Source organism: Hyaena hyaena, unplaced genomic scaffold, assembly GCF_003009895.1.
Source record: "Hyaena hyaena isolate Hyena2069 unplaced genomic scaffold, ASM300989v1 scaffold_591, whole genome shotgun sequence".
NCBI classification, from domain to species: Eukaryota; Metazoa; Chordata; class Mammalia; order Carnivora; family Hyaenidae; genus Hyaena; species Hyaena hyaena.
Genome location: NW_024081224.1, coordinates 252,293 through 269,812, shown reverse-complemented (window position 1 = coordinate 269,812; position 17,520 = coordinate 252,293). Strand labels below are relative to the sequence as shown.

Here is a 17,520-nt window from a genome sequence, read left to right as displayed (position 1 = left end):
TACATCAAAACTATACACACATCCACAGACTATGATACACAGGTACGTACTAAGACACAGACGCAAAACAAAAAAGCGGACCCAGCTACATCCAGCCGTCGAACCAATCGACCTAAACACAGAGATTAAAGGGATCCTAATTCTGATTTGCCAGCGCTCAAACCCTAGCAGCCGCTGAGACACACACGCCAGGGGCGGGGCCAGGAAGGGGCGGGGCCTCCAGGGTCGGGGCGAGGTCAAAGGTCAGACGGCGGAGGCGCGCCCAAGATGGCGGCCTCCATGTGCGACGTGTTCTCCTTCTGCGTGGGCGTGTCGGGTCGGGCTCCTGTGGCCGTGGAAGTCCGATTCGTAAGCAGCGCTAAGGTGAGGCGAAGGCAGATCCGCCGGGAGCATCCACCGTGTTCGGCCTTGGAGGGAGCCCCGAGGGACCCAGGCCCGGAGCCTAGAAGCTCCTCAGCCGTTCCGACTCTGCGGCTCGGCCCCTCCTCGCGGCTCGCGGGCTCCCCTTCTTTCCCCGCGCGCAGGCTTCCGGGGCGGTCACGCGGTGAATCTGGGCACCGAAGTCTTTGTGCACGCCCCCTCCCTACGGGACCCAGTGCGCCAGCCGGCGTCCTGCCCCTGCTGCTCCAGGCGGGGCCGGGTGGGCGCCTGGCCTCTTGGGCCACACTGGGGTATCTTGCTGCTGGGCCGTGGGGGTGGTGGGCGGAGACCCGCTGAGCAGAGGGAACTGAGGTATAAAAAAGGGTGGGTCCTCGGGGAACTTTCTGAGTGAGATTTGGAAATGGGGTGTGGAGAGAGGCCAGGACCCTACACGAAAGGCCTTGGAATGCTGAGGAATTTGGTCTAGAGCTTGAAGCCCGTGGGAGCATTTGAAGCGTTGAAACAGGAAAGCAATAGGATTTTGGGGTTATGTTATCGTGTTATAAATATTAATTGTAGAAAAATACTGCAAATAGATGTAAGGAAATAGAAGATAAAAGTCACTCGTAATCCTATACTTGTGCGAATATGTGGATACTAAAATTACAGTTTTAGAAACCTCTGATGCAGCAGTAAATCAACATCAATAAATCTATTTCTGCTTATTTTTAAGAGCTGAGTAATAGCCTGTTTCAAGGGATTGCCACAGTTCAACCAACTACTTATTTATGTACTTTTGCGTTGTATTTTATTTTTAATCCCAGAGGGCAAAGATCTTGGAGCTCAGTTTCTGTACACACATCCTTTTCATCAGAGTATTTTCTTTACTAGTTAACTTTGCCGATTGATACGTGCAAAATGGTATCACTTGTCTTAGTTTACATTTCTTTGTTTACTGAGGTTGAATAATTTATCATGTGTACCGGCTGTGCCTATACCTGGTCCCTGCCCAAGATGTCAGCCTTCTAGTCATCTGCCTCCTGCTCTCTCCAACCCAACCTTCCATTGCCTTCTTTCCTCTCCAGATGTATCTGGAGTATTCCTTTCCTTCTGTGGTAAAGCAGTTCCCCTATATCCTTCCCCTCTTCAGCTGCTCACATTTCTGTCTCCACCTCTGTTCTTGATTGGCTCATAGTTTGATGGTGTCCCAGTTCCATCACTCCTTGCAGGCAGAGTTAGTGACCTTTCCCTTCACTAAGTCCCCATCTCTCAGTCCCTCTCTTCTTTATTTCTTCCTCTGACCTCATCCCTTCAGCCACTCTGCTTGCCCAGCTGTCCTGTCCCAGTTTTCTATCAAACCCCACCTCTGGAAGAATGAGCTGGCTGCCCTCTCCATGCCCACATGTGATCTGCTGCTGAGAAAATCACACACACACCCAGACATACTGACATTTACCCCAGGCTTTTCGCATCTATGTTCATCAAGTAAGACTGGTGTGTGAGGTTTTCTTCTTTGTGCTGTCTTCCTCAGGTTACTACATCACAGGTGTGCTTGTTTTTTTAGTAAAATGGAGAATCTTTCCATTTTTTCCTCTGTTACTGAATAGTTTTTAAACAGCATGAGAGTTACTAATTCTTTGATTTGAGAGATCTGACTCAAGAACCATATGGACTATGGGCCTCACATGGGGGTTGTTTTTGACTATTTTCTCCATTGCTTTTATGGATATTGGCAGGAATGATCTTTCAAAGATTTCCCGACTACTGTGCCAGGTTCTGATTCAGAACCAATCAGAACATGATAGTGTCTGACCAAAAATGATGGATATCAACCAAAATACCATCCTACTGCAGGTTAGCCACTTATCAACTCTGCTTCTTTCCCTGGGTTTCCTGCCTTTTGTATTTTTCTAGAAAATTATCCATTTAGTAAAGCTTTCAAAGTTTACTACATGGTATTAGAGTTTTGCACGTTTTTTTTCCCTAAAATTTATTTTTCAAATTGTAAATATCTTTGCAAGTTTATGCCCTTTCCACTCGGGTTCCGTTCTCTCCAAGCCTCTTGGTAATTAATATTAATGAGAGCAGCTTTCTTGAAACACGGTCTTATGTTTGGAGGATGAGTGGTTTCATAAAGGAACAGCTCTGATTCTGTTCCTTTTGTTTTGATAACCAAATATTGTCTGCATTTGATCCTCCAGAAAGAGAGAGAAAGACATTGATATTTAACCCAATATTGAGATTTGAGATTGTCAGCAATAATGTGGGTCCATGTTCATAGCCCTTTGTTCCATAAAATAGGACCCTGTTTTTATTTTGCTAGATTGGGTCCGGGGCTAAAGACATGGAGATGGGGTTCTAAGAAGACAACCAAGAGTGCATCAGCGGCTTTGGCCAGAGGTTTTGCTCCAGCTGCCCCATTCTGCCCAAGGCTGTCCTGGTCTACACATCCCTGCCTCTCTGACTTTGAGAGGTAGGTGCTGCTGTGTAGCCACAGTGCCGATGCTAGATGGAAACAGGGAGCTACATGAGAGCCCACATGACAGGACATTTCACTGCTGTGTCAGTCTTTTTTTAAATTTCTTTCTCTTCTTGTGACAGTTCAGTGCTGGCAGGATCCCACCCCTCTTCTCTAAATGAACAGTGGGAGCAAGTGCCCGGCAGAGCCAGGAACTGCCTGGGTTCTGAAGCTGTCTCCTGAGTTCCTTTGCACACCTGAGAAATGGTAGTTCAGCAGTTGCTGTCTCCTCCTTCATGCCGTGCCTGATGTTTATGGTGCTTTAGACCAGAGTTCCTCAGACTTTAATGCGCATATGAATCACCTGGACCTCTTGTTAAAATGCACATTCTAATGCAGCAGGTCTGGGGCGGGACCTGAGATTCTGCATTTCTAACAGGTGCCCAAATGATGCCCATGCTGCCCACTCATCACCTCACTTAGAGTAGTAAGGAGGTAAAGCTCCTAAGGTACATTCACCTGAGCTATGTCATGGCATCCTGGAAGCAGGTACCTGGGAGCTATCATTATGATGCTTTTCATATGTGAAGCTGATGCAAAGAAGTGAAGCAGTTGGGGTGCCTGGCTGGCTCAGTCTGTAGAGTGTGTGGCTCTTGGTCTCGGGGTCATGGGTTTGAGCTCCACGTTGGGTGTAGAGATTACTTAAATAAAGAAACTTTAAAAAAAAAAAAAAAAGAAGCAATTGGTTGCAAGGTTCACAGCAAGCAGGATGAGGGGTGGTGCTAGGATTCGCCCTGCCTTTCAGCATAACACAGAACTCCCCACCGACCAGGGAAATAGGGCACATTCTCCCCAAGACTAGGCCTCCCCCTCCTGTGGCATAGGAGTCCTCTGTGACCCTGAGCGGCGGTGTCACCACCAGAATCTTGGAGGGGCACATGGGTGACTCCGAGAAGACCGCCCTGTCATTGTCAGCTGCTGGTACAGGAGGCTCCAGCCTGCTGTGAGCCTTGGCCCTTCTCTGCCCATTCCAGAAATTCTCTTCTGGCTGACAAGGTGGCTCCCTCCCCATCCCAGGCCCCCTGCTCTGAGCAGGCTGAAAGCGGGGTGACCGAAAGTAGGTCAGAGCTGCATTTCCAGAGGAGGCAGTCATGGAGGGTGCTGACCATGCTCCATGAGGCCTCCCAAGGCAGAGGCCTCTCCTGAGAGGGAGGCATGTGGGGGGTGAGGCTGGGCACCCCTCTGGGAACCCTTAGAGCTGTGTCCTCTTTCTCTCCTTATGGCCATCCTGTTCCTTCTCTCCCTGTTAGGGAAAGGGCCTATTTGCCACACAGCTGATCCGGAAAGGGGAGACCATCTTTGTAGAACGGCCCCTGGTGGCTGCTCAGTTTCTCTGGAATGCACTTTATCGCTACCGAGGTGAGCACATCTCGTCTACTCCTCACGGCTGCTGGGCCAGCTGCCTTTGTGCATGGAAGAGAGCTGATGTCTCTGCGACACTCCCACTAGCTGATGTCTCTGCGGATTTAGGTGTTGGGAGAAGAGCTCGTTTCAGAGAACCGTGCCTGAGAATCATGCTTCTCTCTACTGTTAGGCCATTTGGGGTTGGGAGCGAGCGAGGGAAGGGGCTTTTCCAGCCTGCTCTGGGGGAGGACTGTCAGGCAGGCAGAACTCAGTCTGACCTGCAGTATAAGGGACTGGATGTCATGCTGAAGGCTCTGTGCCAAAGGGCAGCTCTCCACCAAGAGCAGGCCACTTGCCCCTTGGTCAGAACAGGCTGAGTTAGGGGTCAGCAGCAAGTTAGGATGCCCTTAGCTTTTCCAGCCACATGCTTTTTTCACACTTTCTTAGGCTAGAGACAGACATGAAAGGAGCGTCAGTTGGCTCCAGAGTGTGGGGAAAGCTCAGTCTGGGGGTTAGGAGGGGAGCCCCACAGACTGAGTCCTGATCTGCCTTGGAATGCATGTGAAATCATGCAGTCTTTCTGTTCTTGAACACAGCTGTTCATTCACTTCCCAAACATTTGTGGAGCGCCCACCAAGTGGCAGGCACTGTCTTTAGCCCTAGGGACACTTCTGTGGAAAAGACAAAACATGGCCCCTGCTCTAAAGACACTCACGTTGTCATACGGGCCTCTCTCCCTCAGCCTGTGACCACTGCCTTCGGGCACTGGAGAAGGCAGAGGAGAATGCCCAGAGGCTGACTGGGAAGCCGGGCCAGGTTCTGCCTCACCCTGAGCTGTGTGCCGTGCGCAAGGACCTCCACCAGCACTGTCCCCACTGCCAGGTGAGCATCCCTGGGGAGTGCAGCTGAAAGGGAGCTGGTGGGAGAAGCCTTAGCTGAAGTCTTCTTCAGACAGGAATGACAACACACCTGCTCGGGGCTCCTGAGAGCCATAATGTAGGGGAAGACATTCGAAAGGGTCCGTTACTATTTCAATTCTCCCTGTCCCAGTCCCACTGTTTAGAAAATAGGTCCGGTGGGAACTTGCCCTCTTCCCAGGTGCCTGGCAGGGGCTCTTCCCTCTTCCTGAGCGCTCTTTCCTTCCCATAGTTCAGCAAGCCGGGGTGCCCCTCTCACATGCCCCCAGGGCACTGTGCGCTTTCTCATCTCACGATGCCACTGAGCTACTGCTCAGGGGCTGTTCATAGAAGGATGCAGTTGGAGGGGGTGAGTACAAGTGAGGGATGTCTGTGCCTCCCTCCATGGCCATATCCTAGGGTGTTGACCTTCACCCACTGCACAGGTGATGTACTGCAGTGCAGAGTGTCGGCTGGCGGCTGCCGAGCAGTACCATCAGGTCCTGTGCCCCGGGCCCTCCCAGGACGATCCCCTGCATCCTCTCAATAAGCTACAGGAAGCATGGAGGTATGTAGCATTTCATCTCTTCTTCCCTTGATCCTCCTCCTTGACTGCCCGCCTGCTTGCAATCAGCAGATGCAGTTGTCTCCCTCACACTGCCATCCCCCAGATCTTTCCTCCATTCTTAGGGTTAAGCAGAAGTCCCATCGCCTAACCTCCTGCCTTCGATGTGAGTCGCCAGTCCCACTACTGTCAGCATTTTACACACTCCACGGAAGAGTCCCATTAAGCCCATAGGGCTGTAAAGTCCTGCCCTCATCCTTGCCAATGACCTCTCTCTTTGGTTATAAATGGAGTTAGTAGGAAGGATTCTCAGTAGTGATCAGACTGGGCTTCCATGAACACAGCTACTGGGGAGGGAATTTCTAGATCAAATCTTTTTCTTTCTCCACAGGAGTGTTCACTACCCCCCCGAGACTGCAAGCATCATGTTGATGGCCCGGATGGTGGCCACAGTGAAGCAGGTAAGCCCACCCAGACCTTCCATAGAAGCCCGTTCTGGTCTCGTTTGCTCCTTGGCCTCCGTCTCCTCCTCACCTCAAAACCCTGGCTTGGATGCAGAGTTCCCTCTGCGCTTCCCAAAGGAGAGCTGCTTGCTATGTAAACTCAGGAGCAGCTAACCTGAGTTAGGCAGGAGACTCATCTTTCCTATAGCCTTTGACCTAGGAGAGGACCTCCCATGCAGCAACAGTCCACACATTCAATTTACAGATGCCACTTTCTCAGGATTGCCTCTTATATAAAGTGAGAGAAGCGCCTCCAACCTGTTCTATTAGTATTGGAGCTCCACAGCCTCATTCTCCTGTTTTTCCAAGTGTTGTTGAACTGGCCAGCTTGGCCCAGCTGGGGAGGTGGTTGGATGTGGGCAGGAAGGAAGGTGGGAAGGAAGTCCCCAGGCCAAGGAAGGGTCTACCTAGAATCTCATGTGTGATGGTGTTTCTCTGATGGCAGAGGCTTTAGAATCACAGGCTACCCTTCCGCTTGGGTACAAGGGACAGCAAGGAGGTGGGTGTCCCCAAGTCCATGTGTACGTGTGAATATGGGCATATGTGAATGTGACCCTGAAGTATATCTTTTCCCTGCAGGCTAAGGATAAAGATCGTTGGATCAGGCTCTTCTCCCAGTTCTGTAATAAAACAGCCAACGAGGAAGAGGAAATTGTCCACAAACTCCTGGGGGACAAATTCAAGGTTAGTCTTCTCCCACAATCCCCTCACCCCAATAGCCTTGGATGTTGTGTGGCTACCTGAGGGGATCTCCACATTTGGACTTTTGCCAGCCAAAGAGCCTGGGGCCAGAAATCTACTCAGAGGACCTATATTTTTGCCACTATTTAACTTTGTGCCCTAACAGGGTCCAAAATGAGAAGTGGGGTGATGATAAAGTAAGGAGGGGTCAGGTGCCCTGACATGGTAAGACAGAATCTCATGATAGGATAGTGGTGGGCAAGTGGGTATAATGGAAAATGGAGGGTCAGGCCCACAGGGTCAGGGAGCAGCATGAAATGGGAGGATTTTAGCTGCCACTGCACTGAGTGCCCACTCCCACGCAAAGATTACACATTCTCACTGAGGACAGCAGGCTTCCATGCAGGAGCTGCCTGCAGGTGCAGGCAGGGTTTAAAGGGCAGCTGGGGTGGGCCTTCCTGCATTCATTCTGAGGAGAGGAGGGGGTAGTCAAGCTTGTCTGGAGGCCAGGTCAGGAAACCTGGAAAGTGTTGGCAAGGACAGACATCCCAAGCGAGGTTGCCTCAGCCCTCCTGGTACAAGGGCTGGAAAATAGGAATTTGGGGTTCGCCACCCTGGGTTGGAACAGGTCAACAGATTGCCAAGCTTCTTTGGAAAAAAGAACTGTGTGGCCTTCCTTTGCCTTCAGGGAAAGCTCATTCTATAGAATTGGCCCCTTTTCTTTCCCTTACCTGGTCTTCTGGGCCCTGGCTGGGTGCTAATGGGAAATCCCCAGGGATACAAGTCTCTCCCTGCTTCCCCTAAACCAGGGCCAGCTGGACCTTCTGCGGAGACTCTTCACAGAGGCCCTTTATGAGGAGGCGCTCAGCCAGGTGAGCGTGGGGAAGGTGGGACCAATGACCTCCCAGTCATTCCAGCTCTCCAGGAGCACCCGGGTCAGCATCTCCTACTCAAGAGAGTTAAACCGGGGCTGCCTTGGTCTGAAGTTGGGATGGGACTGACTCACAGAAGACTTTCTCAACAGAGAGCTGTTTCAGAAGGAAAAGCGAGTGACTGTAACCTGAGCACTCATTTTTCTTTCTCCCCACAGTGGTTCACACCAGATGGATTCCGGTCTCTCTTTGCTCTTGTTGGGACCAATGGCCAAGGAATTGGGACCAGGTTAGGAGAGAATGTTCCAATGCTATTGGACTTGTCCGTTAGGGCTTGGGCGGGAGATTGAAAGAGGAAGGTAGCCACACTTCCTTTCAAGATTAGGATGGGGAAGGGTTTGATTCTGTGGTAGGAGAGCTGGACTGGATGCAGTGATGGGAGTCAGAAAGACTGAGGTGGTAGAGTTTGCTCTTGGGAGCTTTGGTCTTTTGGGGAAGATGGGACCCCGCCCTGGAGAAAGAAATGGGCTTAACCTGTCTGGAGATGGAGAGCCCTGGGAGCTGGGCCTCCTTCTCTCCAACCATGGATGCCTGGGACCCCCAGCTCCCTGAGCCAGTGGGTCCATGCCTGTGACGCTCTGGAGCTGAAGCCTCAGGACCGAGAGCAGCTGGACGCCTTCATTGACCAGCTGTACAAGGACATCGAGGCAGGTTGGTGAGATGGAGCCTTGGTCTCACCCAACCTTGAATGCCCCCCTGGTCAGACACACAGTCTTCCCCTTAGGGAGTTCTGAGCTAATGGTTGGGGAAGGTAATCCCTTTGGGCCTATGGGAAGCTTCACATCTGTCCACAGGACACCTAAGATAAGACATGCCCCTGAGATCCATATAGAGTCTTGATGCTGGGGGTGGGGGGTGCTGGACAAGTAAGGTGATGTCATTTATAGAAAGACAAGGTTTGTGCCTCCTAGAAGTTTAGGTGAAACGGTAGTGACTGGGTGGCAAGACAGAGGAATCAGTGCCTATCCTTATAAGTCTAGTTTCCTTTTCCTGCCTATGAAATGGATAGAATAACATCTACATGTTACTGTCTTACAGCAACTGGAGAGTTTCTTAACTGTGAAGGATCTGGCCTCTTTGTGCTTCAGAGCTGCTGTGAGTCCCGGCATTGAGGAGGGACGGCCTCATGGCCACAGTACATCTTTCTCAGCCCCTTTTAGGCTGGTGGAGAGGAGTTTGGGAGCAGAATTAGGTCTGGGCTTCCTTGGGGATTCTCCTGAGACTTTTTGTTGCATCAGTTTTTCATTCATTCATCCATTCTTTGGATTGCTTGTGCCTTAATATGTTTATATTTAAAACCTTACAGTGGACCAGGCCCTGTGCTAAGGCAGAGCTCAGTTCCTTGCAAAGGGAAGCATTGGCTTTGCACAACCACTGCCCTCAGGCTCCTGGGAGGAGTTCAGGCTAGAAGGCTAATCTCATCAGCATCTATAGGGAAGAGCCGAGCCAGTCATACAACTCTTTTTTCCAGATCTCAGCCTCCCCTCCTCTGGTTTGCTCATTGTAAGCCCTCCTCCCAAGCTCTGGGGCACTCTACCCCTCCCAAACTAGGCTCACAGAGGGCCTGGCTCAGCTGTTATCAGACATCTAATTGCCAAGTTAAGTGTCTGCCATGGGGCCCCTTTCACAGCCCTGGCCTTCCCTTTGTGGGACACTAGGAACACAATGGAGACTCCAGTTGCCCAGTGCTGAGGACAGCAAGGGCAGTGATGGCAGGTGGGAGGGAGTGACAAGAGGGAGTGCATTTGTGCCTGTGCTCTGTAGGAAAGAGCACCAGACAGAGGGAGTCCGGAAACTTGGCTTCCAGGACCTATGGAGCCCTAGCAGGGATCCAAAAAAAAGGAAGGATGGGACCCACTGCTTTGCAAGTTGAAGCTGTTGTTTTTATTAGCCAACAGTCCTTATTTCTTGCCTCTTGTGACCCAGGTAACCACAGCTGTGTCCCCAATGCAGAGACCTCCTTCCCAGAAAACAATTTCCTTTTGCATGTCACAGCCTTGGAGGATATCAAGCCAGGAGAGGTGAGAGGGCTAGGAGCTGTGGGGGTGGGCCTTGCAAGTTCTCTCTAGTGATTGGGAGCAACAGTGGTTAGAGCCCCAAGTTCAGGCTGTTGGGCTGAATCCCCACATGACCCAGGGCAGGAGTCTTTTCACCCATGGTTATGCACAAACCCCATGGGACCCCCAGTTCTTAAAAAAATAAATAAACAGAGATTCTCAGAGCAGTGACTGAGACACAAGTGTATGTGCAGGTTCTTGTCCCCAGCCACCTTTTGATCTACAAATCCACAGCTTCTAAGAAAGCAAGAGATGGCCCACTGTAGCTCGGGCTATGGGTGCATGTGTGGGTTTGGGGTTTGGTATCCTGGCTGGTAGCATAGTGCACAGAGCCTGGTTGAATCTTCTTCCAGGGCAAGTAGCACCATGTCAAGATAACCTGACCCCAGCCACAGACCTTGGCCATTGACTACCCGTAGTCACGGCCTGAGGCTAACCACTGTCCCCTCTGTCTCTCAGACACAGACCTTGGTGGCCTTCTGAGGGCACAGGGAAATGAATGAGAGCCTAGTTCCTGGGAGATGGGGCAGCGGTTGGGGAGGCTCTAATCTCCTCTAAGAGGCAGCACAGACTGTCAGACTCCACCTCTTCTCTGCCCTCCAGGAAATCTGTATCAGCTACTTGGACTGCTGTCAGCGGGAGCGCAGCCGCCACAGCCGCCACAAGATCCTTAGGTGTGGCGGGTGGCCGGGCTCTGGGAGGCTCCATCCTGGGGCTGCCTGACTTCACCCTCACCACCACCCCCCACCCCCTGCAGGGAGAACTACCTGTTCGTCTGTTCCTGCCCCAAATGCCTGGCAGAGGCCGATGAACCCAATGTGACCTCGGAGGAAGAGGAGGAGGATGAAGAAGAGGAAGGAGAGCCAGACGATGCAGAGCTGGGGGATGAGATGACGGATGTGTGATGTCCCCTGCCTGGAAGGGGCCTGCCCCAGACCCTGCAGGAAAAGGGGGACTTCCCCCAGAGAGGAGGCTTGGAAGGAACTCCCCACTCCTGCTTCCCCCCTCCCTCCCATTCCAGCTCTGTTTCTGCCAGAGGGTAGGACGGAGGCTGGACCCTAGGCGTTCCACCCCGCCCCCCCACGAGATCTCCCGCCCTGGACACTGCTGCTGAGTGGCTCAGGTTCTGCGTGGTCACTGAGCCTCTCAGTGCTGCCCCCGCAAAACACACACACACACTGAGGTATCCACTCCCAGCGTGAGCAGCCACCACAGAGATCAGAAACTGTGTTTCTTCCACTTGGCCCCATGGCCATGCTTGCCTGTCCACCGGAGGCTTCACCCCTTTTTACCTGCTACAGAGCGGGTAGCAAAGTGGCAATCCGAGAACGGCCTGACTGCACTGAAGAAGAAAGGAGAGGGGGTGAGATGCCTTCACCTTCTTCCCCCCTCCCACCGTTGTGGCTGCTAAGGCAACTGCCTCCTGCTGGCACAGCTAGGAGAGGCAGGAAGGGGCCACTGGGCCTCCAGAGCACCTTCTCTAAGGCTGGGTGCCGGGGACACCGAACCAGGGGGATTCCTCCCTTTCCCCACCCCCACTGTTTGGACATCAGGGGAGTGGACAGCAACCCCTTCCGCAGATTCCCGAATCTCTGTACCTGTGCCTTGCCTCTCAGGCCCTGGCATGGTAGCTGGCCATTTGGGGTGTGTAAGAGGCTCTGCCTCCCTCAGGTGGGCCATGTGGGGGATCATCACCCCTTCTTCACTCCTGTCCCACTGAGGACTCCAGCAGCATGGCTAAGACTGAGGGATGACAGGCCTGTGTTCCTTAATTGCAGATGCTCAAGAGGCTTCCCTGGGATCAGTTTAACATGGGTCAGTGAGGAGCTCTCCAAGCCTCAGTCTCCATCGTTAGGGTCTCCACAGAGGAACACTGGAGTCTTCCAGAAACCTAGAGGAGCTGGGCTAGATATGCTGAAATCAGCCCTGACTGTGTCACCCTCCCCTCCACCCTCCGATTAGTACTGCCCTCACTCTTGGGTTGGATGCTATGGGAATTATAGCCCATCACTTGCGATTTCTTTGCGTACTTTCCTGGGGGGGGGGGGGCTGCCACACCCGCTGCTGAGGGATCTCTGGGAGGGCAGGCGCCCACCCCATAGGCTCTATCCTAGGTCATGAGCCAGGTAGGCCCACCTGTCTGGCTTATAGGGTTCTTCACGGCAGCCAGCACCCCCTCCAACCCCTGCCTGCCCACTGTTCTCAATAAAGTGTGAGCGGTGACAGGTTTCTGCAGGAGTGCTTTGTGGAGAACGACTTGACAAGCTGCCTGGGGCATGCAGCAGTCACATAGGTGGTGCGTAGGCACATAGTTTGAGACGAGGTGATGGCAGGAGATGGCAGCTGCAGCTCCCCAGCGGGCTCCTTCCTGGTCACATCTACACTCTGCTGTGCAAAGGTTTCTAAATGCCAAGAGCAAGGGTTCTCTGAGGACCAGCGTGGATCCCAGGACAGGCTATCAGAGGAGTCTTCTCAGGGAACTGAACTACAGCTTCCTGAATCCTTGAGCAGGAGGTAGATGGTGCTGGGATCCAAAATTAGCAGCCTAAGCACTGGTTCTAAAGGACCTTGGGCAAGTCATTTGTCCTCTGTGGGCCTGTTTCCTCCCTTCAAAACAGGGGCATAGGACCCGATGAGGGTATGAAGACCCCTCCCACCCGTGTGCTCTTACTCTAGGACACAGTTGCAACCCTGATGAGAGGCTTTATTGCTAAAAAGTCAGTGAGGGTTTATTAGTTCCTCAGACACCAGCTCCTTAAACTGCTCCAGCAACTGCTGTAAAGTACACTGAAGAGACCCTGGGAAGGGGAGGCTGGAGCCAGGTGGGATGTGACAGGTCACAGATGGCTCTCAGGCCACCTGCCTTTAGCTCCTTTGTTCAGATTCTAGTCAAGAAGCTCCGGGGCCTGGCTCTTGTCTATCCCATAGCCTGAGACGTTTGGGGGCCCCGAGGAAGGGAAGGCAGTGGCGGGGCTTTTCTTAGCATGGCCAGGGCCAAAGCTTTTTTCCTCTATCCGGCTCTACCTGTCCTCAGATGCCATCCCCAAATCCCAAACAGCAGAATTCCTGGACTTCCCCTTCCTAGCCCAGAGTTGTTTATGGCTGGTGTGTGGGACCATTTCTTCTACCAGAAGGTCCAGGGCGGTTGCAGCAGCTCAAAGGTGGGGATGCTGGTGACATTGACTGGGATGGAAATGATGGCCCATGGCAGCCCATGCTGTTCCAGGGAACGGCGGATCATGTAGCTGGGAGGGCATGAAGAAAGGTGGCGATGGTCACTTTCTCAGCATCCCATCATGCCCCACTGTCCCCATCACTCTGGGAGTTCCAGAGCCCAAGGACTTGGCCCTTCAACTGGGGCCCTCCAACTTTTTTGGCCCTCCAAAAGAGGCTTGTGGGAAGGGATTGGTGATTGCCCTTGACCTCCCCAAGTCATGGCACCCAGCCTGGTGCTGACACAGCCAGAGACAAGGAGCCCTCACCCATCTCGGCCGAGCAGGAAGAGGGCAGGGATGTCAGCTGTGCGCTGGGTACTGTCCTGGATCATCTCCACGTAGAAGCTGTCATTGTCAACTGCGTTGTCAGAGATGATCACTGCCCGCCCGCCGTGCTCCTGCACCACCCGGGTCTTGGAGAGGAAGGAGCAGCCCCTGGAAGAGGCGGTAATGAGACCAAAGGAAAGGCAGGGTCCTAGCTACCTCTCCTCCAGACACACCGGAAGGATGAGAAAAGGACCGTGGAGAATTTTTTGCTGAGGGCTCATAAGTAAGTGGCCAAAAGGCATGGGTAGTCTTAAGACATTTCTTAAAGACCGTTAAAAACACGAATTATTTAAGAACCGCTATTTCAAATCACCACCCCCAACACTGATCTCAGAATCTAAGCTACACCTGCTATCCTCTTCTGCCTGTGTCTGTCCACTCCTTACCCTCTCTCCACCAGAGCGATCTGGTCCTGGATGAAGAAACCGTTGCTGAGTTCTCCACAGGCCTCTGAAGGTTCCGCAGGGACAAGGTGAATCTGCTCATACCTTGTGTGCTGAAAGACATTTAGACAGGTCAGAGTGTGAGGAGGCACGGCTGTGTTAGGACCAGGCTGACCACCCCATTCTATTGGTTCCTCACAAAGTGTGAAGGAAACGTGGAGTGGTTTCTGTGTGCTGGGCGCTGGAGTGTTTTTACTAAAGTCTCACCAAGGCTTACCTAGTCGTCTACTCCATGGTGCCTTTCCATGAGAGATAAGGGGGAGTTCGTAGGGATCCAGAAAGGGGATGTAATTTGCCTTAAGCCACATAGTGCAGAGACAGCTAGCAGAGCCCTTGGTTTTTCACTATTTCATGTCCCCCAGGAAGACAGCTTCTCCCTGTCTGGTGCCCAAGTCCGTCACAGCCAGGGTAGTAGCTAGCTGGAAGCCCTGCCCTCCTGCCCAGCAGCCCTTGGAGGGCAGGCCTGGATTGTGCCCTTCCCTGTCCTGGTGCTCAGGTGTTGGTTGAAGGGATTAGACAGTCACCTTGACTTTGTGGGGTGGAGACAGGATCAGAGACAAAAGGATCTCCCTGAACTTACAAAAATACCACCAAAGTCCTTGGCAGGTGTGGCCGTGAAGATGTACCGAATGTCTCCGGGACTCAGCACTTGGAAGTACAAATAATCATGGATGCGTAAGCCTGAAAGATAGAATACAGGTAAGACACTTCCAGGGAAGAAGCTGGTTCGAGTTCAGGTCACGGACCCCTTGTGTACAATGGGGCTGGCTATAGTCTGGGCTCAGGGACCCAGCTTCAGCCAAGTAAGTCCTCCAGGGGAGTGCGCTAGATGGCCCCTGCCCTGAGGAGGATAGAGCTGATGCAGAGTTAGTAACCCCAGAGATAATAGCTGCTGCTGCTGCTGCTGCACTGATGAGCCAGGAAGAGTGAGAGCTCTTGTGTTCTCTCTGAGGATTAATCCCTCTTTGCTCTGAAGTGGACCTGAGAGTTTCAAGGTGGAGATGTGGTAGCCAGGGTATAATACAATTCTCATTAAAACTTAAAAGTTGACTCTGGTTCCATTGCCATCCTCTTAGTACAGCCACTGGCATTTCTTGTCCTGACTGGTCCAGCTTCTTAATTGGTCTATCTGCCTCCTTTCTTGCTCTCTACTGTCTATTCCCCAAACAACAGTCAGGGGTCTTCTTAAAATATCTTCAAGCAGGGGCACCTGGGTGGCTCAGTCGGTTAAGTGTCCAACTTCGGCTCAGGTCACGATCTCACGGTTTGTGGGTTCGAGCCCCGCATGGGACTCTGTGCTGACAGCTAGCTCAGGGCCTGGAGCCTTTCTTTGGACTCTGTATTTCCCTCTCTCTCTGACCCTCCCCTGCTCATGCTGTCTCTCTCAAAAATAAATAATCATTAAAAAGATTTTTAAGTATCTTCAAGCAAATATGATCAAGTAAGTCACCACTCTTATGGCTTCAGTACCCTTCAACAACTACCCTTTGCACGAAAAATAAAAGCTAAACGCTTAAATGTGGCCTGCAGGGTCCTGTTCCATATGCCCTTGGCTACTACTACAACCTTATCTACTCTTTTCTGGCCTCCTTTCAATTTTTTCACCTCTGAGTCTTACAACTGTTCTATCTGGGAAGCTTCCTACCCTTACCCCCACCCCAACTCTACCTCTTCACCTGATAGACTTCTACTCTTTGGTTAGGTCATAGCTTAAATGTCACTTTCTAGAGAAATCTTCTGCCCTATCACCGCCCTTTCCCTAAGCCCATTCGAAATGTACTTTTTCTCCACTGACACTTTCAACAAAATTTGTACTTATAAACTATTCATAATTGTTTAATGTCTGTCTCTTCCACTACAGCAAGAACCAGTTTTGTAGCTTAGTTCAATGCTATATCCACATTATGTAACAGTGGCTAGGATATGTGGGTGCTCAATAAAGGTTGTTGAAGGAGTGAACAACTATTTTCAGCTCCGTTGCACTGAGGGAGAGAATTTTCAGAACAACCAGATTTTTCTGGGGTGTGGGATCATCTCTTCAGCACCAAAGTTTAACATTTTACCCGGACTTGAATCCTTGGTTTCCTTAGCCCAGAGAGTTGGAGGAATGTGAAAGTATGGAAGCTGCTGCTACAGGTCGAATAGTCAGTCAACAAACCAGGAAGCCACTACTGTGTGTCAGGGGGTTAGGACTGATTGTGGTTTTAGCTGTCCTCTACTGCCCAAATCACAGCGACCAGATAGGCATTGGGCTTTACAGCCTTTCATCCTGAGAGTGGGGACATCCCATCAGATATAGTTATACTTCCAAGGAGCCTTCTTTAACACTAAACCTCTCTGCCTTCCCACACACATCTTTGCCTGGCCTTTGCATCCGCTAATGTGTGTAAATCGAGGGTGGTATACATATGTGCCCACGTATGTGTATGGGTGTATACGTTTATATGCTCCTTTAGGTGCAAACAGGTTGTGTGTGTACGTGTGTGTGTGTATGTGGGGGCCCACGTGTAAGAATGTGTGCTCCTATATATGTATGTGAGTGCTGGCTTACGACCTCCAGCTTGTAATCTCTCTAGCTGTCCCTTGTTCCTTCTCCTGTTCGCCCCTTCAGCCATCTGGGCCGGCGCTACTGGAGGCGTGGAGAGGAGTCTTGCTTCGACGTGAGGAGCCGAGGACTCAGGGCCCAGCCTCATGCAGCACCCTGCTCACGTCCCTGGGGGGCCAGTACTCACCCACTCCAGTCTCCCGTCCCCAGACCTGCCCTGCTTCGAACACGCGGGGTCCCAAGGTGACCCGTGACTCCCGGCCCGAGACACAAGCGAGCTAGACGGTCACCCCCGCCCCGCAGCCCCGCCCGTTGCCGCTCACCGTGGGCCGCGACGCACGCGGGGAGCCAGAGCACGAGACAACACCAGCCCGCGGCGCCGGGGACCATCTCCAGGGCCCGGCCCGGCGCCGCGCTTCCTCCAGCCGCCCCACCGCGCTAGCTCGCTGGACTTTAGCCTGACAGCTGCTCCGGCCTCCCGCCCCCAGGCCCGCTCTTGCCTCTGGTTGGCGGACGGAAACGAGGCCGGCGGCTGATTGGCTCTGATGCCTGTTCCTGTAGCTACACTTTCCGCCTCTGCGCCTTAGCCCACTTCCTATTGGTCAAGAGAAGTGGGGCCTAGGACTGATTGGTCTAAACTCTTAACAGCAACTGCCACCCCTCCCAACCCGCGCCCCAGCATTTCTTAGTTTGGATTAGACTCCAGGATTGCGCCGGCTGGTGGGCGGGCCGAGGAGGAAAGTGCCTTGGAGGTGGGCACCCCGCTGGACTCGCTTCAGCAGAGGAGAGTCGTGGCCGTCAGCTTTTGCGGTCTTGGCTGGATCTTCCCTGCGGCCGCCTCGCAAGATGACGATTTGCTTCCCCCAGCTGTGCTTTTCTCATCCTCCTCTTTGGGAAGGCAGCGCCCTTCGTCTAGCGCCTAGGCGGCCTCCCGCGACCTCCCCTCCGCTGGTCCTCTGACAAGTTACACCAGCCCTTGCGCGCTGGAGTCGCGGCTTGATGAAGGTTCTGGTCAGTGCAGAGCCAGAAAACGGGCTTTGGGGCCAGGTGCCGGGTGCCCACGCCTGATTCTCTACCATTTAGTGTACAACCGTGACCTTGGACACCTTTCATAACTTCTCAGCTTCAGTTCCT

The 17,520-nt window shown here is 52.5% G+C and overlaps 2 protein-coding genes across 3 annotated transcripts; one reads left to right on the top strand and one right to left on the bottom strand.

Moving 5' to 3' along the window:
- The first annotated feature begins 256 nt into the window (after nt 1-256).
- Nucleotides 257-12,079, top strand: SMYD5 (SMYD family member 5). Of its 2 annotated transcripts, XR_005532593.1 has the most exons (14): nt 257-363; nt 4,129-4,237; nt 4,965-5,104; nt 5,565-5,686; nt 6,075-6,144; nt 6,766-6,870; nt 7,677-7,739; nt 7,958-8,028; nt 8,344-8,450; nt 8,838-8,894; nt 9,726-9,820; nt 10,460-10,530; nt 10,614-11,219; nt 11,635-12,079. XR_005532593.1 is itself a non-coding variant. In XM_039256892.1 (13 exons), the coding sequence occupies exons 1-13, from the start codon at nt 268-270 to the stop codon at nt 10,759-10,761; spliced, it is 1,254 nt and encodes a 417-aa protein (XP_039112823.1). In that variant the 5' UTR covers nt 257-267; the 3' UTR covers nt 10,762-11,873. The 2 variants fall into 2 exon arrangements, 1 of the variants encoding a protein (XP_039112823.1); XM_039256892.1 differs by having other exon boundaries at nt 10,614-11,873.
- Nucleotides 12,080-12,539: 460 nt separating this feature from the next.
- PRADC1 (protease associated domain containing 1) lies at nt 12,540-16,866 on the bottom strand. Its single transcript, XM_039256893.1, has 5 exons — nt 16,710-16,866; nt 14,422-14,522; nt 13,785-13,894; nt 13,339-13,506; nt 12,540-13,101 (listed from the first exon to the last, which is right to left on the bottom strand). Exons 1-5 carry the CDS (start codon nt 16,774-16,776, stop codon nt 12,981-12,983), a joined length of 567 nt encoding a protein of 188 aa, XP_039112824.1. The 5' UTR covers nt 16,777-16,866; the 3' UTR covers nt 12,540-12,980.
- Between the last annotated feature and the right edge of the window lie 654 nt (nt 16,867-17,520).